General features: G+C 41.1%; 1 protein-coding gene across 1 annotated transcript in view; it reads left to right on the top strand.

Annotated features, from left to right (window-relative positions):
- The first annotated feature begins 909 nt into the window (after nucleotides 1-909).
- Nucleotides 910-25270, top strand: part of Tmem26 (transmembrane protein 26) — a 45704-nt gene continuing 21343 nt past the window's right edge. Inside the window, exons 1-3 of the mRNA XM_027395066.2 lie at nucleotides 910-1100; nucleotides 19124-19202; nucleotides 24651-24764. Of these exons, the coding sequence (XP_027250867.2) occupies nucleotides 910-1100; nucleotides 19124-19202; nucleotides 24651-24764 (384 nt within the window). The remainder of the gene's footprint in view (nucleotides 1101-19123; nucleotides 19203-24650; nucleotides 24765-25270) is intronic.

Raw genomic sequence — 25270 nt, 5'->3', positions numbered from 1 at the left:
CCTCCTTCCCTGCTCCCCATCTCCTGTCTCCCCTCCCCTCTTTTCATGCCTCCCCAACCCCCATGCTAGGTAAGTGCTTCAAGACTAAGCTAAAACTATAGCCTTCCTTTAATTTTTTTGCGAGTCATGGTTTCACACTGTAGGCCAGATTAGCCTAGAATTTGCAGCAAATCTCCTGCCTCCACCTTCCGGAGTACCTGAGCCAAGAATACTCATGCACTGAATGAGATCTGGGAAAGACCAGCCTTTCTGATTGCCTCTGGTCCCTGGAAGTTTCAATTCTTCAAACTGGGCAAAAACTTCTTTTCTAAAACTGCTTGGACAGCAGATTCTTTGGTTCTCCTGAGTCCCATATTCGCGAGTCACCAAGAGGGCCAATTGTGCTGAGTGTGGGAAGGACCCAGAGAAAAGTTGGGTAGGAAAGCGAAGAGAGTGTGTACTGTGCCCCTTCCCCCTGTCAGCCCTATAGCACCTTGACCATCAGCTGAAACCCTTTTGCTCAGAGTGGAGTGGAGGGCAGCATTCCTGTGGACTCCCTGATGTCCTGGGGGTGGGGAAGAGGACAGGGATGGAGAGCATCCGCAGGAAGATGGGCAGCGCTGCAGAATAACACCCGGGGGAGCCTGGGTGGTGCAGCCTCAGATGCCTGCAGAGCCCAGCAGCCAGGGGAAGCTGGCTTTGGCCTCGGTCTTTGAAGAGTTCTCTGGAAGTTCTCTGGAGGGGGCGGGGCGAGCAGCAGTCTCCTGTCCTACCGGAGCCCTGCGCGGGAGTGTGCGGAGGAACTCGGCCTGCAGTCGCAGCCCCAGTGCTGTCCAGCTGCTGTCCCGCTCCTGAGCAGGGGTGGACACAGGGTGCTGTCCGCGGGGTCGGCAGGGCGCAGACGCCGGGATGGCAGAACGCACCGGCAGGATGGAGGGGCTGGTTTTGCTCAAGGCCCTGGTCACCAGGCTGCTGTTCGTGTTGCACTCTCTGGTCGCTGTCTGGCGAGTGACCTGGGTGAAAAAAGAGCACCGTTACTGGCTGCTGGCCCTGCTCAACCTCTTGCTGATCCTGGAGACAGTGCTCACCCTCAAGTTCAAGCGCGGCAGAGGCTACAAATGGTGAGTGTCTTGGAAAAGGAGGGTGCAGAGGGTCGCGGGCATTGTTCACCATGGTCCTAGCAGGTGGCACCAAAGCCCTTGTCCCAGTAGCGTGTGGTTTGCTCGCTGGCATTCGGGCCGGTTTTGTTCTCCGCTAAGCTTGCCAGCACGTGGGATGCTGGTGCGGTGCGTCTTTTGGATAAGTCAGTGGTACCTTGGGTCCCAGTGCAGCGCTGGGAAGGCTGGAGTCTGTACATATGTACTTGGCTACCCCAGCTAAAACTGTCTTCACTAGAGGAGTGAGCTGATCTCGGAGTGCTTTCTAAGTTCCAGTGTGAGATCAATCCGGGACCAGTACAGCATGTACGTGCAAGAGTGGGGATGCCTTGACGGACATCATGAACCTTGCAGAGCTTAGCGCTCCTAAGTGTCCATTGCACAGTGCCCCCCACCCCCACCCACGCACCCATCTTTGGTTTTAGCCTCTTCCTGTCTTTCCAGCCCTCAGTGCGCCTGTGGTTTTAGCCACTTCCAATTCCATCCAACCCCAAACGTCCCTGGCTCTCCAGTGTGATACCAGTTTCAGGTGTCTGGGTTTGGTGGCTTTGAAGCTTGGTGCCTACCTCACCAGGCATGGTTTGTGCTAGAGATACTACAGGAGGGACCAGCAGTGGTTCAGCCTTAACCTCAGAATAGGAACTCCGGGTTCCGCTGGTGGCTGTATTTCCCCCTCTAGGCTGAATGCAAGTGAAAAGGTTTGATACAAAGATTGCCTGGGCGTTTGCACAGAGCACCCCCAGCCACCCACCCTTGCCTTTCAGGACAGTTCCATCTCAAACTTCTGCAGGTTAGGACTTTTTCCTGTAGGAAGGAGGTGGTGATATTAGTTTATTATTTATTGCATGCACTTTGCCGTTGTATTAGCTGTCATGTTCAGAGACAGGAGCCATTCTGTCACGAAGTGCAGAGAGGTTGTATATTTCATAGTTATTGTGGGAGAAAATGGGCTACCTTTGAAGATGATGTGAACATGACTTCAAACCTCTGCTTTTGAAAAATATCTAGAATTGTCAATGCTCAGGTCCTTTGAGGGTCCAGGATAGCTAGCAGAGCAAAGGTAGGCACGTTACTTCCCATCCCCCTTCCCATCAACAATTTGGTAAACATGAGGCATTTGCAGTAATTTTACATCTGACTTCTTGACATCACAAAGCAAAATGCTATTCACTTCCCTGCAGAAGACTTATAAAGGAGAAAAAGAAAAGGGGAGAAATGTTTTGTTACCCGCATATCCTATGGTAGATACATTTGAGGTGTTTTTGTCTTTTTCTTTTTCTGACTTGTAATACACTACAGTAGACATATCTTTCACTGCAGGAGGAAGTCCAAGCCCCAAATCTGTCCAGTGTGAAGTAGTCCTGACATCAACTATGAGCTCTTCTGGGACAAATGTAGATCTCAGAAAGCAGCCCGATCAGCAAAACCTGAAGTAACCCCTTCCTCCCAAAAAGAAGGCCAGAGCCATTCTGGTTGTGAAGAAATACCATAGCTGGTGGAATATTAGCCTTTTGTGTGTAGTGCTGATTCAGGCTGTCATGGCACTTAAAACAAAAAAGGGAAAATAATCTTGACAAAATGTACATGGGTCAATGAGTCAGATTAAAGGGTAACCAGAGCCATGCCGGTATTGGTGGGGGGGACCTTCTTTTCCAACTACAGACCTCTGCTGTGTATTGCGTATTACATCACTGGTTCAAGGGAAAGTTTGCTGGCTTAACATCCCAACTAGTATTTGAAAGTAAGGAGGGGGAAAGGGCTGATACATTTGGCTTATTACAAAAGTTCAGGGACAAATGAGTATTTGTAAAGTGATGCAAATGGTCTGCTCTTAGTGCTGCACACTCCCTAGGCTGCACTTTGATGTTACAGAACATAAGCTCTAAGCCAGCCTGCAAAGATGGTCATTTGCACCGTAGATAAAAACCACAAACTAGGAAGAGAAAAGTAAGATAATGGGCTTTGGAAAATATAAATGAAATTATCCTTGAAATAACATGATGACAATGGGAAAGGTTTTGATTTGGGCCCTATTTCATTCTAGGTTGGAGTTTTCTGAGAAAAACACAGCATAATCATTTTCTGTTTGAGATTGTTAAGAGCCATTTTCTATCCCAAATTGCTAGCTGATAGAATCAAAGAGAGAAAAAACAAACACCACAGTACTATCTGTGCTAACTACATACAGTGAAATGCAAGGCATATTATCTATATGGGAAATTGGTAATTTTATATAGTTGTATGTGCAAATTGACATGAACTGAGATAGAAAAATAGGTAGGTAAAGTTTTGAACCATGGGATTCTATTTTGCAATCAGCCCATAGAACCAAAAATATTTGTATGTAAAGAAATGAGCAGGAACATCAACTCTCCAACATATTTGTGGAAAATAAAAGTGAAAACACCCTGATTTATATCAACAGACTGGTGAGAACATTGTGATTTATGCATGCTGATACTATTGAAAATGGTGAAATAGATTTTAGCCACTGTAGTAGAGGGCTACCCATTGTTTATCTCCAGATCACTACAGTTACAGACATCTTTGTCATGGCTCATTTATTACAAGGATGGATTTGGAGGAGAATTATACTTTTTCCAATTGGGAACGCTTGTTATACCTGTCACAGAAGAAGACGAAGAAAATGAAGTGGCTGAATGAGAACAACTATAGAAAAGAAAAAAAGAGGCGGAAGAGGGGGGAAAGAGAAAGAATGATCAGTTCACTCAAGGTTTTCTTGATTTCTATTTTTTTCAGTTATCTGAGAAACAATCCAATTGATCTAGGAATTGTCATTTAGGTAAAGTCGAAGCATACAAGATAAGCGTTTCAGTTGCTTTCCAGACAACAGTGCTAGGGAGGAGGAGGCTATCTCAGCAGTAGCAATCCTCCCATATTAAAAGATCAATAGAATCCTGTAGAGTTGAATCAATGGCTATGACAGACTAGAGTGAAGCAGAACAGCTCAATCCCGCAGGCGGAAGTAAGCATACACACTGGGAGTAGAAATCCCTATTACACCCCTGAACTTCCTTTGGACTATTCCAGGCTAATTTGAATATTATTCATTTTGTTAAAATTTAAACCTGGACCCTGGAACACTAAACCAGGAATGGCACAAATCCCAGTACTATGAAGGACAGTGGGGATTCAATTTCTTGATGTAGCAAGCATGCACATGTCTCCAAGGACATCTTCCCAGCTCTTTGGAAAGGAAAAGTGCAGCTAGATGCTGAGCTCAGCTGCCCAGGGACAAGGAGCATTACAGCATCCCCGTTAACTAGCCAGCTGGAACAGTTAATGTTGGAATCCTATAGAACCCAAAGGGTGGACCCACCCGTGACCCACCCATAAGGAACACCAGGGGAGCTTGCTTTTCATTCCCCTAGTGTCTACATTACCTGGATCTTCACTTGTGTGTCTCCAAGATGGAAATCAGCAACACTTAGTTTAATTTTTTTTTCTTGATTTTTATTTTCAGTTGCCTGGGCAAAGATCCAATGGATCTGTGAATTATCATTTAGGTAAAATCAAATACAAGACAATATTTCGATTGCTTCCCAGCCAGTAGTGATGAAGTACTCCTCAGGGAATAGAAAACATTACCAAGTTTGTGACAAGTTTCAAGCCTGTTCTCTTGGAAGGAGGTAGTATCTGAGGGAAAAAAAATCCCAAGTTGAATTTATTGGCAACAGCACAGAATTTTAAACACGGCTCTTTCTTCATCAGAACATTAATAATGCAAAGGACTTTTGTCATCTCTCCTTCCTCCTTCCTTTATGTTTGATTAGGCATAGATATTTTTTGCTTTTGCTTTGTTTTCTAGACAGTCCTATGTAGTACTGGTAGCCTTTAACCTGAGGCATTCTTTCCTCCTCCTGTGTGTTGTGATTACAGATACATGCCACCAAATCAGGTTTGACAATTATTTGTGTGGTGAGTAACAACAAAATTATGCAGGTACCATGGCCTGACAAAAGTATCAGGGAGCCAAAAAAAAGAAACCTTGAAAATTTTAAATAAAATGTGGCATTTTGATTAAGTGCTCTAATGTGCGGAATGACAACCATTGTGAATCTTTAGCATTTATCAAGTTCCGAGGTCTGTTGGATTTCACACCAGTGGCCCAATCTAATCCAACAACCACTGCAGCTGTTTTTTTTTTCCTCTATTTTTCCCATTTTCATATGGAAAACTGAATTACTAAACCTTTTCACTTGGCTGACAGACTTGGAAAGGAGGAAAGAGGGTGTCATGAAGACCACAAGCTCTCATCCTTGTCTGGTGCACTAGCTCTTCAACATTCCAGAGGATGAGTGAGCAACAGTGGAGAGGAGAGGGAACTTTGTAGCATTTGAGCTTCATCAGAGTTAAAGGGTGAGTCCTGCATCCGGATGGAAGAATACCAAGCCCAGCTGGGAGGGAGGACACTCCCAGTTGACAGGGCATGGAGCCTTGAGAATCACCCTTCATTCAAGCACGATGGAAGTCAGCACTCATTCAATGTAGTAGACATGCCAATATGGAAAATATGGAAATGAATAGAAGTAAATTCCTTCCCTCAGTCTCACGATTTTAATGAAGAAGTGCATACTTAATAAACTAATGAGCTAATATATTGAGTGAACTAATGACTGATACAAACAGTGGGCACCTGTGTGATGTGGATTACAGAGTGAGAAACAAGCAGGTTCTATTCAGTAGTTGGAGGGGTAGTTGAGCTAGGCAGATGTTTTCGAAAGTGAAATGGTCTATATTCATGACTTTTCTTTTGCTTTAAAGAAACACTGTGGCCAAGGCAACTTGCAGAGGAGTTTTCTTTGTCTTCTGACCCCTGATGGTTAGTTTACAATGGTGGGGAGCACAGCACGAGGGCCACGGGCACGCTGGCAGGAACAGGAAGCTGCAAACTTATCTCTTGAACCACAAAGGCAAATCAGAGAAAGTACACCGAAAATGGGGCAAGGCTTTTAATCACAAAGCCTGCCCTTAGTGACACTGGTCCCTGAGCAGGGACATGCCTATTAAACCTCTTCAAACAGCTGCATTAAATCCTGGGACTAAGTATGCAAATGTCTCAGACTATAGAAGCTGTTTTGCATTCAAACCATCATAAGGGCCCCACATATTAGAATCATCCAGGGAGAAGAAATAATCAAAAGGGGATAATTTTTATGTGCCTTAAGATACTAATGACACATCCCCCCAGTGTGATTCATTTTATTGTTACGTTCCTTGGGCAAAACAATTCTATTTGGTTTTCCCCTTGGTCTATGGCCTATCTAGTCTCATGTTCTTGGCCATCCAAGCAATGTCATCATGGCCCTGGTATCTTTTTACAGCAATAGAAATCCTAACTAAGACAGGTGCCAGCTCATGGAGTGGGCCTTAAATATAATCAGATGATATTGTTCATTTTCAATCCCACTAATCTTTGGGACCCCAGACAGGATGAAATAGAGACCTTTGAAGGCAGACCCAGTGACTTCCATGTGGCCAATTTAGGCCACGGATATTCTCTCAGAAGGTAGAATGTGCTCTGTCTAATCTCAGCCTCACTTGCTGTTCATATTTCCTGAAAGTTCTCTGGATTTTTAGTCCTTTCAGTAAAATTTCCACTGTGAGTCAGGTTTTCCAAGCCTGTCTGCAGTGAGTCAATGTGTACCGGAGTCATTTAACATCATCTTCTATATTCTCCATTTCTTCTGGTGTGCTTGCAGGTGTATGCACGCTGTATCCCGAGCCCCCATCTCAGTATAGAAAGATGAATTAAGGTTCTAGTGATTTTGGAAGCACACATTGAATACCTCCCCTCCAGTGGCTTTGTTTTGTGTCATTCATGCCAAGGCTCAGTCCTGGTCTTCCCTTACCATCCTTCTGTGATGGACTGTGAAGGCAAAGCCAGGGTTCTCCCCTTTTATTTCATGACGGACAGGGCACAGATGTCATAATTATACTTGAATTAGAGTAGGATATCAAGGAAATTGAAGCACTGGCCAATGTCCAAACTTCATCCATGAGAATATAAAACTGATAACTTTCAGAACTGAAATCAAGGTGACTGACATCTTTTGATTTATTTTCTTGTCTTAGAGCAAAACAAAGAAAAAATCAATATGTGGAGCTCAAATACATCAGCACAAAAATATTCCTACTTTTTACATTTCCTATGATACTCCTCACAGCAGTGACAATATTAGGTACACAGGATTGGGACAAATGTGAACTGTTTAATTTTTCTTTAGCAGTGGAGAATTCACATGTACATCAAGGCTGGGTTCCTTATGTGGGTGCCCCACACTACTTTATAAATTCTTCTGAAGTATTAGTATCAGGAGACTGAATCCCCAAGTGCATCAACTATGTTGTTATGGAAAACCAGTGGGGTTTTTTTATTTTAAAAATAATAATGTAGTACTATGAGAAGTTCTTGCTTAAAGTTCTAATAGAAATGATATTTAAGATACAGGAAATTGCTCATACAAGTGGCAGGGATGGTACTGACCTGGTTCCCTTGTTCTGAATGTAAACTTATTACCCACATATATATCTGTGCATCTCCATATATATATATATATATTCATTTCATATAATTTCATATAAGTATATATATATATAATTTCATATATAATATATATATATATAAAACACAAGGGTATTATATTTTATGGTTTATATGTTGGGCCCCACAAGTGGACAATGTGTAATTGATTGACTTAACTTATGCATATATTAAAGATTAGTCATTCTCAAGAGAATGAAATCCCTCCCCTAACTTGGACTTGATGGGTAATGTGCTTCTGTGTACATGTTTATCTCATTGGTTGCCAAATAAAACACTAATTGGTCAGGCAGGATGATAGGTGGGACTAGGAGACAAGGAGGATTCTGGGAAGTGTAGGCAGGGAGGAATCATCATGTGATCCCAGGAAGTAGCTTACCTGGTCAGAAACTGCTACTAGCTAACCATAGAGGTCTGGAGGTCTGTACAGAGAGGCAAGAGGTGACATAACTGGGCAGAATCAGACTATAAGCAGGGACAAATAGGAAATTGTCCTCTTCTCTGTGGACATGTAGCAGACAAAGGAGTTGCAGATCCAGCATTCCCAGGAAGCCAAGACCACGTGGAAATACTTAGATTTGATAGAAATGAGTTAATAATTTAGGCAGACATTCCACATAGAGGGATACTCCCTGAGCCAAGACACACAGGAATGGGCCTAGGCCCTATCCCAAAGGATATGATAGACTTTGATGACACCCTATGGAAGGTCTCACCATCCAGGGGGAGCAGAAAGGATATGTGATAGATAGGGTTTTAGTTGGAAGGGGTGGTAGGGGAGGGAGAAGGGAAGTAAAAATCACTTGTCTAAGAGAGCGACAATAAGCCAAGATTTCCATTTCATTGTCTCCTCTTGCTATCAGGTGTAGGATGTTTTCCATAAGGCAGAAAAGTTCATGCTAAACACATGGCTCACATATTCATGGGCAAGCAGATGTTCTTCTAAAAACTAAATATGTTATAAAGAAAAAAAGAGGAAACAGAAGTTCTAGATGGCTTCAGTTTGGATCTCCAGGCAAAGATTCAACCTTGTCTACAGAAAAGTGTAAAATTATATTATTATCTATATGTAGAATGAAATGAATTATAGTAGTACATACATAGCATTCATTATATGTTTTATGCTACTAGAGATCCCCCCAAATCCCTATAATCATGACCAACTTAACTTCACTTATGCATTATTTAAAAAAAAAACATTTATTCTCAATAAACAAACATTCCTCCTACAAGATGTTGTGATGTTTCTTGAAGGAATACAAAGTTTGGACAGCTGCATGCACATGCGTGCAAAGTGACATGTGAAGACACACAAAAAACAGTCTCTAACTAATAATGTCCAGGGTACAGAAAGGCTGGAGGGTCAAGATACAATGGCATAGTCAGCTGTTGTCTGAGGGAAAAGAGAGACATAATGACATAGGTTGAGGAACTGTCATGACAAGAATCCTCAAGCCTTTTCTCAGTGCCAGTTCATGTAGAAAGATGTCATTGTTTCCTCTGCCCAGAAATATCTCATGTTAAGAATTATACATGGGTTTCCAAATCAATTCATACTCTTCCCCTGTTACTGGCTCCATTGTGGGACAAGATCCTGAAATTCAACTGTCAGATATCTTCTTGTAATAAAGCTGGCCTTACTTCAAACATGCTCTTGGGAATTTTGAGACTGAGTGCAGTATGGAGAGCACAAGTTTCCATTCCCATTTACATCATAATTTGGGAGTATGATTGTTGCTTTAGAAAATATTAACAAAGAAATTAACAATTTAATATTCACCTTCAAAATTGTCTCTCTTGATAAAACCTATGTGTGAGCAGACCTCAAGGAATCAAAAGTACAATGAATGATTTTGTTGCAAGGCACAGTCTGAATCCTTTCAAAAATTCCCTTCCTCTCTTGCTAGTGTCTGTCTAGTATATTTATATGGGATAAATTAAAGAGAATCTTTCATATGATTGACAGTTATTAAAATATGCCCAGTCACCCTAAGAGAGACATACATGCTCCCCTGGAGAAGGGGAAAGGGTCAAGATCCCCTGAGCAAATTGAGAGCATGGGAAGAGTGGGGAGGGAGCTACAAGAATGAGACGGGAAGAAGAGGAAGGATGCAGAGGTCATGAAGGAGCAGAAAGGTTGAGTCAGGGGAAGAATAGAAGAAAGGATATGTTATAGGTAGGGTTTCAGTTGCGGGGGTGGTAGGGGAGGGAGAAGGGAACTAGGATTGTCTTGTAAATCAATCTTGTTTCTAATTCAAATAAAAAAATCTGAAAAGAAAAAAATAAAATATGCCCAGCCTATTTCTTTGGGGGTTCTCATGAGTTTATGGACAATCAGTAATGGCTTCCCTTGACTGCCAAAGGTACATGTAAAGAGACCTGAGAGTAGGGGTAGAGGAGAAGGGTATTTTACTTTAAAAAAATAATGGATAATTGCTGGTGTCTAGATAGTGACTTTCCAGGAGTTCAGAGGCTATAGTCCTGCAAAATAATTGGGCTTATTTTGAGATGCTACAGAAAGGCAGGTAAAGTACCAAGGTGTTGACAACCATAAATCCCCTGACACTCATGACATCCCCTTGCTGAGGAGCCAACATGGAAGTCACACAGTCTGAAATCCATCCAGAGAAACCAGCCACCAATAAAGATGACAAGAAACCCTTAAGGCACAACTCAGGGCCTCAAAGATGGGCAACTTGGTATAGTTTCTTAATTTCCAAGAAAATAATATTTCCAGAAATTTTACTGAGCATATTTAAAAGGCTTTAACATTGGATTTTGAAATTTGAGTGTATGACCCTTGCAACTCCATTCTGTTTTGTACAGTGTACTATGAAGTGAAATAGAAATTAAATCTGTATTCACATAGAAGTAATTTTTGAATATTATTTTTGCTTTATTTAAATATTACCCCCAAGTTCATATTTGTATATGTGATTGGAAAGCCAGAAAAAAAGAAAAACTAATGTAACAAGTGATATTATGGGTAATTTCCCTCTATACATGTGTATATAATGTTATATGTCTAGAAATGAATGGTTGTTACATTTTTTAGTAAGAACAATAAATTGTCATTTTTAGAAAGAGCAAAATTGAATCATAATTCTAGGCTAATGCTGAATTGAAATAAATAAAATCCATCCAGCACTAAAGTGCTAAATGTCATGACATAATCATTTTATGAAAAGCATTATAATTTGTTGAAATGACTACTTTGTGTGATAAATAGCATTTTAGTTTTAGTACAAAATGAAAGGAAAAACATCAGCAAGTACATCTTTTGAAGAACTTAGTGCTAAGCTGGATGTAGTGGTACTTGCCAACAACACCAACACTAGCAAGATGGAGGGAGGAAGAAGAATCCAGACTTCAATGTCAGCCTGAGCTATCTGATATCCTGCTTTAAAGGATAAAAAATAAAACAGGAGGTAAGAGAGTTCAGAGTAGTGTTGAGCAAGACATAGATATGCAAATGTTCAAGAAATAAAACCAAGTAAATTAGTTTATTAATCAGCATATAATTATATTAGTGTACATAGGAAAAGGCTATTGGGTATTCCTATGGAGAGAACTGGTACGCAGGAAAGAATCTTAAAGGAAATTTTAAGTTAGAAAACACATGTGAGCAAAATAATTTGGTGCTAAAATAGCAGGACCTGGCAACTTTAATTTTCTGACCATAATTGAGATTATAATACGTTTGAGTTTCTCCAAGAAGCTAGCTCATTGATTGTAAGCTATTGTCAGTTTTGTACAAATTTTCTGATTGGATATGTCATAGTCATTGTCTAGTAGTATAATGTGTGGTATTTTTATAAATAAGTGTGCAGGAACCTAACACATTTCATTTTCTGAGCTGGTTAGTTTCTCTTGTAGCGTTAGTCATGGAGCAAGTACTTGGAACATAATTATTCCTGAAGCCATCAAGTCAAAAGAACAAAAAACAAAACAAACAGAAAAAACAAAGTGCTATTATCTGGAAGCTCCTAAGAAAGACCAGGCAAATTGATTAATTACACAGCCAAACATGGGGAAAGGTACAATTTATTAATTTTAAAATCCAAATTCTCCTTGGTTCCCAAACTGAAGAGAGCTGATGGCACAAAATCGAGACTACTACAGACCTGGGACAGTAAAGACACTTGCTGCCAAGTCCCAGGACCAGAGTTCTATCCTCAGAACACAAATGGTAGAAAAAGACACCAACTCCATAAAGTTATCCCCTGGTCTGTATGCATGTGTTGTATCATGTGTGTAAGCAACACGCACAGATTAAATAAATTATAAAAGCATTTTAAAGGGTATGACAGTCCTTCAAACTAACACAAGATAGCTATCTCCTCAGGATGAGACACTAAACTTTTGTAAGAGCAGAAAAGAAAAAAAGTAATAGTTTCACTCAAAATTTCTAATAAAATTAATTTATGGTTTTATTTCAAGAAGATATTTCTAATCAAACCAGGAACTTCATCAAATCATTAAATGTTTGTGGGGACCCCACGTGTGCCAGGCACTCTGAAGGAGCAGAAAGTATTGTTTAGTTACGGCAGACAGTCAAAAATGCATTTCACTAAAATTTAGGATTACTTGGGGGAAGATATATAACTAAATGATATCTGACATGTGAGGGCACACTAACATAAAGAGGGAGTTTCTGTCCCACCTGGTTCCACAGCCATTTAGTCCCAAATAAACACACGGAAGCTTATATTAATTATAAATTGTTTGGCCGATGGCCCAGGCTTCTTATTGGCTAGCTCTCTCTTAATTATTAACCCATTTTTATTAATCTAAATATTTCCACATGGTTTTATCTTACCAGACAATGCCAGGTGCATCCTATCTTCCCAGTAGCTACATGGTATCTTCTGGTGGCTTCTCTCTATCTCCCCTCCCCAGAATTCTCCTGGTCAGGTAGCCCCACCTGTATTTCCTGCCTAGCCAATCAGTGTTTTATTTACCAACCAATAAGAGAAGCAAATATACAGAAGAACATCCCCCATCACTAACACACGTATACAATCATAAATTCTGAAAGCATAAGGAGAAAATGCATGAAAGGAAAACTTGAGACTTGAGTGACATGTGAAAGGTTTCTAAGGGAGTCTCTACACCCTACAGTGTTGACATGAACCAGGAGAAAGAAATATTCAGGCTGCACTGGGGAGAGAGAATCTCAGAGAGACAGACACGTACATGAAGGTCTGAGTCAGGGAGGCAATTTGTCATTGCAAGCATTGGAAGAATATTGCAGAAGCTTGGTGAGGAAGAAAAGTAACACAGCGCAAGAGGCATGCGGGGCCCAGAGTGGGCCACATCTTGCATCTCAGAGCCTAAAATGGGCAAGAGTCCCACACACTTCTCCACTTTGCAAAGGTCAAATGAGAAGCCAGTGGTTGTGGTGTTCTCAGCTGAGCTAACAGCACGCTCTGGTTCAAGCAGTTTTAAATAGGTTTAGTTGTGAGAATCATGGTTTAAAAACAGAACTGGTCTTAGGATATCTGAAAAAAAACTCCACTAAAATGAACTAAGTAATTGTTATGCATAGTCACCATTGTGTAGTCATGGCTAAAATTTCAGACCTGAGCCCAGGGAACGCAGAAGAAATGTAACCAAGCATATGAAATGTTGGCCATGTGGGTCATATTGCTTCTCCTAACACTTTTTTTTTATAAATGTGTCTTCTTGCAATCAATTAAACTAATAAGACAATCCCTCACAAATTGTGCCCACAGTAAATCCTAATGTATGCAATATTCATTGGGATTTTCTTCCAAGAGCTCTCTAGGTTAAGTAAAGTTAACCAGTCTAACTGTCACAGAGCCCTATATATGTGAACCCATATGTGAAAGACAAAACATTTGCTCCAATGAGATTTTAGCCCATCATACAAAGCAGTGAATATCTCAGTCCACTCTCCAAAGCACTGCTGAGATTGCAACATAATTAAAAGAAGGGAACAATCAGCAGCCCAAATGTTAGCATAAACCAGGGAAATCAATATGAAACAAAACTGAACCGTATCACCAGAGACTTCTTTTTTTCCCACGTTAATAACTTTATTAGTATTTACATATTACATTTTAATAAAGGAAATTCTTAGCCAAGTTTGCTTTTTTAATTTTTTAAATTTTTTATTTGAATTAGAAACAAGATTGTTTTACATGTCAATCCCAGTTCCCTCTGCTTCCCCTCCTCCCCTGCCATCCCCCCCCAATTAAAACCCTACCTCTCCCATACCCTTTCTGCTCCCCAGGGAGGGTGAGGCCTTCCATAGGGGGGTCTTCAGAGTCTGTCATAGCCTTTGGGATCGCTTCTCGTAACACTCTTAACCAGCTTATATCTCAAAAGGTTGAAAAAAATAAACCCTCAACATGAAGGAATGGAAGAAGTGGTAATCCAATTCAGGTCTTCCAAATGTGACCATTTCTACTGACCATTCTGCCTTAGACATTACGAGTCACTGGACAGGAGAAGCAGCTCAGTAGTCAAGAGCACTTGCTGCTTTTCCGGAGGACTCAACTTCAGTCCCTAGCCTCCACTTCAGGCAGTTCACAACCACATGTAACTCCAGTTTCTGGAGTTACATGCGGATGCTGTCTGCTGGTCTCTGTGGACACCTGCACAAAGGTGTTGTGTGCATACCCACGTACATCAGAGTGTATATTAATCTTTAAAAAATAAATGGTGAGTAATAATTCTTCCAAGATCAAGGCTCAAAGAACATCTTTGGTGCTGGACATGCAGAAATAAAAGATCCATGTATACGTTAGTAGATTCAGCCTTTTTTAAAAATCCATTCAGTTATTCTTTATTAGTAAATGCAAGAGTTTAAACACGTGCTGAACTTAACTGAACGCAATTAACTGAATGCAAGATAATGTGGTCTCTTAGAGACAAGGATATGAACAATCGGAGAGAGGGAAAGGTGGAGAGATACAGGGTCTGCCTTCAGAATGCTTGGATTCGGAAAGCTAGTCTGATATCCACATGACTGCAAATTAGTGCAGTGTTCTCAGCAGGAACAAAGCAGGTTCTGGCTGCCAGTACACATCCAATATAAATGGGCAGACAGGTACAGAAGGCCATCCCCCAAAAAAGTTTTCATTGTTTTGGGGGAGATGCTCACAGTTAATGGCACTCCACATCCTCTCTTCACAGCTCAGCCAAAGTAGGATGCTGTTCTAAACTGGGACCCAATGTTTGTTAGAGGGCTGTTGATACAGTTAAGTGAATTAATTCCTCAATTTGATCCTTTTTTCTCACCTCCTTCTCCAAGTAGGATAACCCTGCTAAAGAAGGGATGAAGAAGGGGAACCTCTCCCTATTTTTTGCTATAGCAGCACTGGGGCTGGAACCCAAAGCTCCAGCAAAGCCTTATACCACTGACCTAGTCCATGTTTCTGTTCGATTTGTTTTGCTTTGTCTTAAATACACAGTAAGTTGGGCTACTGAGTCACTAGTCTTGATGGGATGTGGTGGGGTAATGGGAAGTAACACTAAGACAGGTCAAGGAGTCCTTGAGTATCGGATGAGGGAGGTTAGACTTTCTACGTTACATTATACAGAAAATCCTGAATCTTGAGGTAGGTAGGTGCCTCTGTGTGTGTGTGTGTGTGTGTGTGTGTGTGTGTGTGTGTGTGTGTGTGTGTGTGTGTTTGCATAGCCAATCTCCTAATTAAGGGACATGCACTGAAATGGAAAGTATTTTTCTAATTATAGAAATGAATCTAGCACATCAAAGATACTAAGGTCATTGTTTTATTCTCAGCTTCCTTTGAGAGCTTGTGTCTGCTCAGCCTAATACTCCCCCAGATTATTATTGTAATGGTATTACTAGGCATTAGTCTCAAAATTAATTTCAGGTTAACAATCTTTTGCTTCAGTCAACATTCAGTGTGTCCAAACAAAAACAAGTGACATAGTTCAGCTTGCTCTCTGACCAGAATTCGCTTCCTTCCCCGTGTCACACAATAGCTCTTACTCACGTTTCCTGTGGTATATAAGGTCAAACAGTTGATGGTTTCTTTTTTTTTAAGAGCTTGCTCAACATGGGTTTTTGACATTTCCCCACAGCTCAGACATCTTCCGCGGCAGATTTTAATAATATCTTGACCCATAACCTTTTGCTTCAAAATTGGTTTGGGCAAGAAATCAAAAGTAGGAGCGTGTCTATATTAAATATTGATTTTTTTAAAGACCTCTTTTTTTCTTGTCCTTTCTTCTAAGAAGGTAAAAGAAGACAACAAAGGGGTTAATAACCTTTTAAAACTTCACCCATTTTTCCCTTTATCTTTATTTTTGGTTTATAATAGTATTGTTTGGGTAATATTTAATCTCACAACTACAAATATGTACTAAAACATTTTTAATAAAATGAATTAACTTACAAATGTGACTTTGTGATACTCGATCAAGGATGAGTTTAATCCAAAACAAAACGTGCCAGACAGTGGTGGTACACACCTTTAATCTCAACATTCAGGAGGCAGAGGCAGGCAGATCTCTGTGATTTCCAGGTCTGCCTGGTCTACAGTGCATTCAAGGACAGCCAGAGATACACAGAGAAATCCTGTCTTGAAAACACAAAACTAAAAGCAGAATATAATTTGAAGAAATTAATTTGGAAAGAACACTTATTTCAATTATTATTATTATTATTACTACTACTACTACTACTACTACTACTACTACTACTACTACTACTATTTGGTCTTTAAAGGAATCTTGTTACCCATCACAAATTGGCCTCAAGTTTGCAATCCTCCTGCATGAACCTCCAGGGTACTGAGATTACAGGTGCACATCACTGTGTCCAATTTGTTATTTCAAAATTTTAAGGGTGCATTTTCTTTTTTATTTAATTTAGAAACAATCTTATTTTACATGACAATCCCAGTTCCCTTTCCCTCCCATCCTCCCATGTCCCCCACTGACCCTCCCATCCCACGCCCCATCCACTACCCAAGGAGGGTGAGGCCTTCCATGGGGATCATCAAGTCTGTGACATTATTTGGGGGAGGGCCTAGGCCCTCCTCTGTGTATCTGGGCTGAGAGAGTATCTCTCCATGGGGAATGGGCTCCCAAAGTCTATTTGTGCACTAGGGATAAATACTGCTTCCACTGTCAGAGGTCCCATAGACTGCCCAGGCCTCCTAACCAGCACCTACATTCAGAGGGCTTGGTTTGGTCCAATGCTGGTTCCCCAGCTTTATGACTGGAGTCCATGTGCTCTCACTTGGTCAGGTCAGTTGTTTCTGTAGGTTTCTCAGCATGGTCTTGACCCCTTTGCTCATCCCTCCTCCCTCTCTACAACTGGATTCCAGGAGTTTGGCTCAGTGCTAAGCTGTGGGTATCTGCTTCTGCTTCCATCAGCTACTGGATGAAGGCTCTAGGATGACATACAAGGTAGTCATCAATCTCATTATAGGGGAAGGGCATTTAAGGTAGACTCTCCACTATTGTTTAGATTCTTAGTTGGGGTCATCCTTGTGAGTCTCTGGACATTTCCCTAGTGCCAAATTTCTCTTTTAAGGGTGTATTTTCATTGCACATTGTACTAGTTTCATTTCTGTTGCTGTGATAAAAACACCCTGACCCAAAATCAACTTAGAGAAGAAAGGATTTATTTTGGCTCTGATTCTAAGCTACGATCCGTTATTGTGAGGAAGTCAAAGCAAGAACCGGATCCATCATCTCCACAGTCAGAACACAGAGCAAGTAAATGCTTGGATCTCTGCATTTTTTGTTGCTATCTGTCTCTGTACTGACTCAGTTCAGAGACCAGCCTAGAAGACAGTGCTGCCCACCTTCAGAGTGGACCTTCCCAAGTCAATTAACTCAGTTAAGAAAATTTCTCACCGATGCCCACGTGCAATCAAATCAAGACAATCCCTCGCAGAGTTTGTTCTTCCTGGTGATTTTAGATTGTGAAGATGAGGAACACAGGCACGATTCCACAATCAGCAGGAGTATAATCCACTTTCTATTGAGCTCTTCCATTTGCCAGATATTGGGCACACTGACCCCTGCCAGGTCAGTGCAGCTACAATGTGCTACCACACAGCTCCCGTCCAGATTTCATATTCATAAATGGGACAGGATTTGGAGATAAAATTATATTATACAACTGGCTCCTAATCCAATGAAACTGCTTCAAAAAGAGGGGAGTAGAAGGGCTCTTCCAACATGAACCCTGAGACAAAGCTATGCAAAGTCAACAGCCAAAAGTTCTCCTGTAGTAGCCAGAATGGGAGACTCACTGAACCCTGCCATGCTGGCCCTCTATGGGTAGCTGCAACCTCCAGACTCTGAGAAAGTCAATTCCATTGGCAAAGCCATGCAGATTGATCCCTGGCATTAAGAACTGGTGGTTACCATACTTGTCTCCATTGTGTGGATTTGGAAACAAATCAGTAGGTTATCAGCACAGGCCATTTGAACCTAAGGGTGTCTCTATCAGCCTGCTCTTCAGCTCTCCCTCTGAATCAGGAATTGACAAATATTGAACTAACCTCTCGAAAATTCCCCAACCTCTGGCTGTTGTTTTTCTTTTAATTTTCTGGGTTTAGCAAATACACAGGAAACCAATGAACCGTTCTGCCTCCTTGTCCCCATCATTTGGGTTTTGTGTTTTAGCAAGAAGTTATTATTTAAGATAACAGAATTCTATGTTGAGAATTGAAAGAAAAAATTACTGTCAATTTCCCTGAAATCTAAATAAACCCAGGATTTGCTCTGGCTGCATTTGCTTTCTATAAAACATCATAAACACAAAATAAGCAGTGTTGTGCCTGAAACTAATTGGCAGTGTCCCCAGTGTCATATTACAGCCAGCTTCTATTAATTGGATTAGGGATTCGGTGAGAATGGCAGCTGGTAGAGGCTTTGCAGTTACTGTGGCTCTCTGTAATCCCTGCAGCAGAAATAACCATGTAACAATATCAGAGAGTGACCATGATCAGGCTCAGGCATTTGTTTTCCTTCTATTGGGAAGGACGTGTGTGTGTGTGTGTGTGTGTGTGTGTGTGTGTGTGTGTGTGTGTGTGTGTGTGTAGTGCACATGTGTGTTCACATAGTGGGAACTCATGTGTTTAGGTGTGCACATGCACACAGAAGGCAAAGGGTTGATGCTGGATTCATTACTCAGTCCCTCTCCACTTCTATATCTAGGCAGGGTGTCACATTTGAACCTAGAGTTTGCCAATTCTGGTAGCCTAGACAGCTTGCCCAGAAGGTCCTTGCATTTTGGGATTACTCAAGGTCACTTGGCATTTACGTAGGTGCATGGGGTTTGACCTTAGGTCCTCGGGTTGTGCAGCAAGCACTATATCTGCTGAACCATCTCCTTTGCCCTTTCCTTAATTATTTCCTTGAAAATTAAAAAAAAAAAAGAAGCTAAACTCACTTTCTCCCCTTGCAGGCTTTCTCCGGCCATCTTTTTATACCTGATCAACATCATGCCATCCTTGTGGCTCCTTGAAATGCACCATGGAAACCAGGTACTTATTTCTTAAAAGCAAAAGACAGTGATGTTCAGCAACAATCCACTTTCAGAATAGGACATAATTTGTTTCAGTTATATACTTCCCCAAGGGTTTGGAATTATCTAGCATTAAAGAAATAAGAGGCCAGGGACAAAAGACAGTGACATCATAATCTATCAAAAATAAATGAAATAACCACAATTACTTCTGAGTTACACTTATTTAACCAACACCTGTTGTGGGCAATTATCTTAGTCAACTTTCTATTGCTGTGGTTAAAATCATGGCCCAAAGCAACTTGGGAAGGAAAGGGTTTATTTGGCTTATATGCCTAGTCACAGTCCATTGAGGGAAGCCAAAGCCAAAAGGCAAGCAAGAGCAGAAAGGCAGGAACTGAAGCTGAGGCCATTGGAAGAGTGCTGCTTACCAGCTTACTCATCACCACTTGCTCAGACTGCTTTCTTACAGAAGCAGGACCACCTGCCCGAGAGTTGCACTGTCCAGAGTGAACTGAGCTCTTCTACCTCAATCACCAATTAAGAAAAAAAATGTCTCATAAACTCACCTACAGGCCAGTTTTCTGGGGCCATTTTTTTTCAATTGAGTTTTCCTCTTCTCAGATGACCCTAGGTGGTATCAAGTTGACAATAAAATGAACCAATCAGCACAGTGATCTTCTTCTAAGAGCCATCCTCATTTTCCTACCACATGCTAGCTAGAGTTCCTAGGGAGATGTAAAAATGATATATTTACCTATTGATATTTGTATGTGTATGGTGAATGTGGTGTGTGCATATGTATCTGGTATATATACATGTGCATATCTGGAACTCTGTTCTTCCTGCAGAAGCCCACAGAAGATAGCCTGCTCTCCTCTGTCACTCTCTGCCAAATTTCCTTAAGGCAAGATCCGTCACTGAACTCTGTCAGCAAGCACAGTCTGTCCCTGCCAGCTCTGGGGTCACAGGGTCATGCAGAAGAGCATAGCTTTCATATGGGTGTTGGGAATTGGTACTTAGGTCCTCATTCTTGCACAGCCAGTACTTAGCCACTAAGCCATCTCCCTATCTCTGTGAGTATGCTTTAAGGCTTGCAGCTCTAGGGGGTTCCAAGAAGTTATGATAAGAGTCTCATTATGCTAAGGCCTGTTCTGGCATTAGTGGGAAGACATTTTTAAGAAACACAAAAGTAAAAAATGAAACTGCATTTTAAAAAAAAACCCTTTATCTGTGCTCACATGAATGCATTCAAACTTCTAGGGATCATTGTAAACACAAGGAAAGTGGATTCCAGGAGACACACTCTTGGAGTTTGCTGGGACTTCACAGCAAAACAGAAATCTGTGGGTTTTGAAGAGAAGCTCAGCAGTTAGAAGCGCTTGCTGCTCTTGCAGAGGACTGGAATTCAGATCCCAGCTCCCACATGTGGCTGCTCACAACTGCCTGTAACATTTCTAGGATATCTAATAATGCCATTTTCTGGACTCTACAGGCATCTGCATGCATGTGGGGGTGCATGCGCATACACGCGCATGCACGCGCATGCGCGCGCGCGCACACACACACACACACACACAATTAAAAATAGAAATAGAATAAAATCTTCTTCTAGGGCACTGATATTAAAGATAAGAGAGTGATATCATGGAGCCCATCACAGGAAAAGGTATCATACTCATCAACCACAAGGGAAATGACCATGACTTCCAGTCCAATCCCCATCAGTTCCCATCACTCATGTTTGTTTCATGAGTCACAGACTAACCTGGTATTTGCTATGGTAACCCAGGCTGGCCCTGAACTTGAAGCAATCTCCTACCTCACCTTCCTGAGTTCAGACATTCCCCAGCATACCTGACTTATATAGTGTTCTAAATATTGACCTACTTCCTCTGTGGGCTTGTCTGGCTCATGGGCTCAAGACTGAGTCGGTCACTTGTTTTTTGTTAACTCTCCTGTAGGAGCCTTGGAAGCTTCAGTGATAAAATAAATGCTTCAGGCAAGATTTGCTCAAAATTGACCCTGTATAGATTTCTTTTCTACAGCTGTTATTTTATATCAAGGTTGAGTCTCCAATTTATATGTAACTCTATCTAAAAATGCTTCCTGCAAACTTGAAGCACAAAGAGAGTAATTTACCTTTGTGGATCCCTTTTGACAAAACTCCCAAGAAAATGTCAATCATGTTGCCATGAAGAAAACATTTCTCCTCCTCAAACCTCTTGCTGAAATTCATTAAAGTCCAAGGCAACCTCAATGTCTGCATTAGAGTATTTTTGTAACTGTAGATTGGTTGCTTCAAGTCACCATGGCTTTGATAAAAAGACCACAAAGGGCTAGGGGGCCACTTGAGTCTCCTTTCAGGACGATGAAAATAAGCTGTGGTGATTTAAATCAATTTCCCCTCCACACATCTGAGTCTATGACATGGCTACCATCCACAACAACAATTCATTTCTCCCAAATGCTTTCATAATATAAATGTATTACACAGCTAATTGATATACAGGTCAAATCCTATTATAACCAATAGCATGCAACCAAAACCTCTTTTGTGTGGTGGGGGGGGAGGAGAGAGAGAGTTTTAAGCCTTGGGCAGAACTTCTGTGATTTTCATACTACAAAAGAAATCGAACTTTTATTGCTGTGATTTGACGCTGAAAATGAAAATGAATACCCAGATATTGAGGCAGGCAGGGCAAGCAGAGATGGAAGTTAAAAAAAGAGAGACAGAAATATTGGGATTATGTTTAGAGAAATAAGTGGCATTTTGGAATTGAGGGAGATAGAGAAATCCCCTCTGTCCTCTGGTTGTTGTTATAGTCACTTTTGTTTCATGGAACCTGACATTTCACAGAATTTTCAGATAGATTTTTTCTCACTTAGAGATTTAAGGACCCCATACATTAGGCATGGTGCCGATATTTCTGTTTTATAGAAGAGGGCCCTGGGGCTTAGAAGACTTAAATTCAGAGCCAACACCTGGTCCAGAAGAACACACTCTCTAATGTCTCAGGGAAGCTTGCATAAGGCTCATCTGAGTTTTTCCATGATGGAAAAGAATCATTTACTTTTCACTTATGAAACTAGAGAGATGGACGGATGGATCAGTGATTAAGACCACTTGCTGTTCTTGCAGAGAACCTAAGTTCAGGTCTTGACACCCGCTGGACCCACAACATCCTGTAACTCCAGCTCCAGGAAATCTGACACCCTTTTCTGGCCTCCTCAGTCACCTGCAGGGATGTGGCATAAAAACTCAGAGAGGGATTAGCCGGGCAGTGGTGGTGCACGCTTTAATCCCAGCAGAGGCAGATGGATCTCTGTGATTTTGAGACCAGCCTGGTCTACAAGAGCTAGTTCCAGGACAGCCTCCAAGCCACAGAGAAATCCTGTCTCAAACAACAACAACAACAACAACAAAAAACAAAAACAAAAACAAAAAACTCAGAGAGGCGTACACATACACATCATTAAAGACAAAAAATATGTCTTGCTTTCCATTCATATTTTCCACTTATTCACATCATAATTGTTCTAGATGACCTGTTTTATACCTTCGTTCCTGAAATAATGTGAACTACACACATGGAAACAAAAATGTCCTAAGGATTTCCATTCTAACAGTGTGTGAGCGCTGCTTGTGACAGAGCTCACTGAAAGGAATGGGAATGCCCTGCTCCTCATGATATCCTTGTTAGCTTTGAGTCAGAGATATTTTAGGTTTTAATGACACAGCCATATGAAGTTCCTTAACTTCAGAAACCCCTTGTATGATGATGCCTACTAAAATGACAGACACAAAAGCAGAGCAAAGCAAATTAGGGGTAAGGAGTCAGCCACCTGTTTGTGGCAGCCTTGATGTGCAAAGGAAGGTTTCATATTTCTAGAACTGAGTAACAAGGAGAGGAGCTCAATTAGCACTGTGATGCACACACGCTAAGTTGTTTGCTTCTGCATTAGAAGGCACTGCCTCAGAGGGTGTTATTTTCTTTTAATAGCAAGTTGTTTATGGAGTTTTAGAGATAAAGGCATCAGAACCTATCACCTCACCACTGTTAGTACACAGTATGTTTTCATGCCTATAAAAAAAGTGATCAAAATTTTGTCTGTAGTTACAGTTTCATAGTTAGGCTGATAAAACTACTCTGCAAAAGACGATTTGGGTTTGGATCAAAGATGAAATGTTTTGTCTCCATTGTTTCTTCTTGAAAACTTAGTGGCGTGTATGTAAACACATGTGCACATGTGTGCATGTACACACACATGCACATGCACTCACATGAACATGCACACACATGTAAACACATGCACACATGTGTGCACCCACATTCACATACACACACTAACTTGCACTTTCACTTGCATGTACACACGTACATATGTGCACACCCACACGCACAGACACAGATAGTGTGCATACTCCTAATCATGCTATTTCACTTACAAAACTAGTCACTTAGGTGGAGAGCAGAAAATAATGGCTTCTTGGCAGACTTTACTGTCTACTTGTCAAATAGCTTGTGAAATAAATGGCATGGTATTGAGAATAACAGAGAAAAAAATCTTTTCTTATAGATTTAGTTCTTTTCTCCCAATAATTTCTCTCTAAAGAAATATGTGAGCATGGAGAACAGTGGTGATGGTGGTGGTTAGCAGGTGGAAGCAGCTCTCTGTCTCTGTGTCTCTCTGTCTTCCTCTTTGTGTCTCTTTATCTGTCTTTGTCTCTCTCTATTTCTGTCTCAGTCTCTGTTTGTCAGCTGTGTCTGTGTAAGTTTTTATAAAACATGCAAGCACTGCAGAAGCTTAGAAAGGGTCAACCACTCTAAAGTCAGCCAAGTGTTGTCTCTTTGTTGTCTCATAAAATTTTCCACCTCATATTCTATCTCAGTTTCCCAGTATCTGGCTAGGTAAGATTATAGACCATTCGTTTGCAGAAATTCATGTACAGCACAAAGAAAGTAAAGAAGGAAATCATCTTTTAGGTCAATAATCCAGTTTCCCACAGCCCTAGGTTGCCTTAGTAGCAACACTGGATTACTGACTTGTATGTGCCAAGCCTGGCCTGAAGGGTGAAAGTAATTAGATTATTTATTTAACTGGAATGTTATTTTTAGATAGAGAGCTTTCTTGGTAAGAAAGCAAACTCATTAAATAAATGTCTTCTCAGAGTTTGTATCACAAATGTTCCAACAAAGGTTCAAGAAAGGGACTCTGGTTACTGCCACATAGATTTTATAGCTTTCTATGGTGGTTCAGCATCTGTATCCTTCATGCTATGGGAAAGGGGGTCTGGCAGTGAGTGCTGTCCACAGGTACCTCCACCTCATGTTCTGGTCTCAGGTAACATTTACACGGTCACTGAAAATGTCCCACATCACCATCATCGTCTCCTGCACGGAGTGAAGCTGCTTTGCTGTGACTTTGTTGTGATAGCTTTTCCATACCTGCTCTCCATTCTTAGTATTGCAGTGCCCAGCCTGAGAAACCAGCACAGAACTTCAGCAGAAGAGGAGATGTCAATCAAACCCTGACATCCCATGAACACACCAATGGAATGGGAAATATCCTTGACCTGGTGAGAGTTTTCCCATTTATGATTAGCTTCATAAAGTTGCAAGTTTAGGGTACAAGAATTGTAAAAGAAGACATATTTTATTCATTAAACCCATATCACCTTCAAGATCATGTACATTAGGAACACAACTCTTACAACAAGTGTATAAAAACATTAACCAAAATGGATCATATTACAGCATACTAATTATATCGTCACAAATGTATGTGCTCTATGTCTATATTTTATATAGAGTTGCGTATAATAATATCTTCCTTTAATCAGAGCAAATTCAAATTTGCAGCACAACTGAGAGGAAGGTAGCTGGATTATCCATATACGTATTTTCTCTCAGAGATACACAATCTCCCCTCTTGCACCATGGTGATATATTAGTCCAACATCTGTATAGATTTGAGAGGCAGGGTATCACATGGCCCAGGTGATCTAAAAACTCACTATGTAGCTGAGAATGACTTTGAACCTTCAATCTTCCTGCCTCCACCTTCCCCATGCTAGGATTATAG

Source organism: Cricetulus griseus (assembly GCF_003668045.3).
Source record: "Cricetulus griseus strain 17A/GY chromosome 1 unlocalized genomic scaffold, alternate assembly CriGri-PICRH-1.0 chr1_0, whole genome shotgun sequence".
Classification (NCBI taxonomy): domain Eukaryota; kingdom Metazoa; phylum Chordata; class Mammalia; order Rodentia; family Cricetidae; genus Cricetulus; species Cricetulus griseus.
The sequence above is the reverse complement of the archived record's forward strand: the minus strand, read 5'-3'. Positions and strand labels throughout refer to the sequence as shown.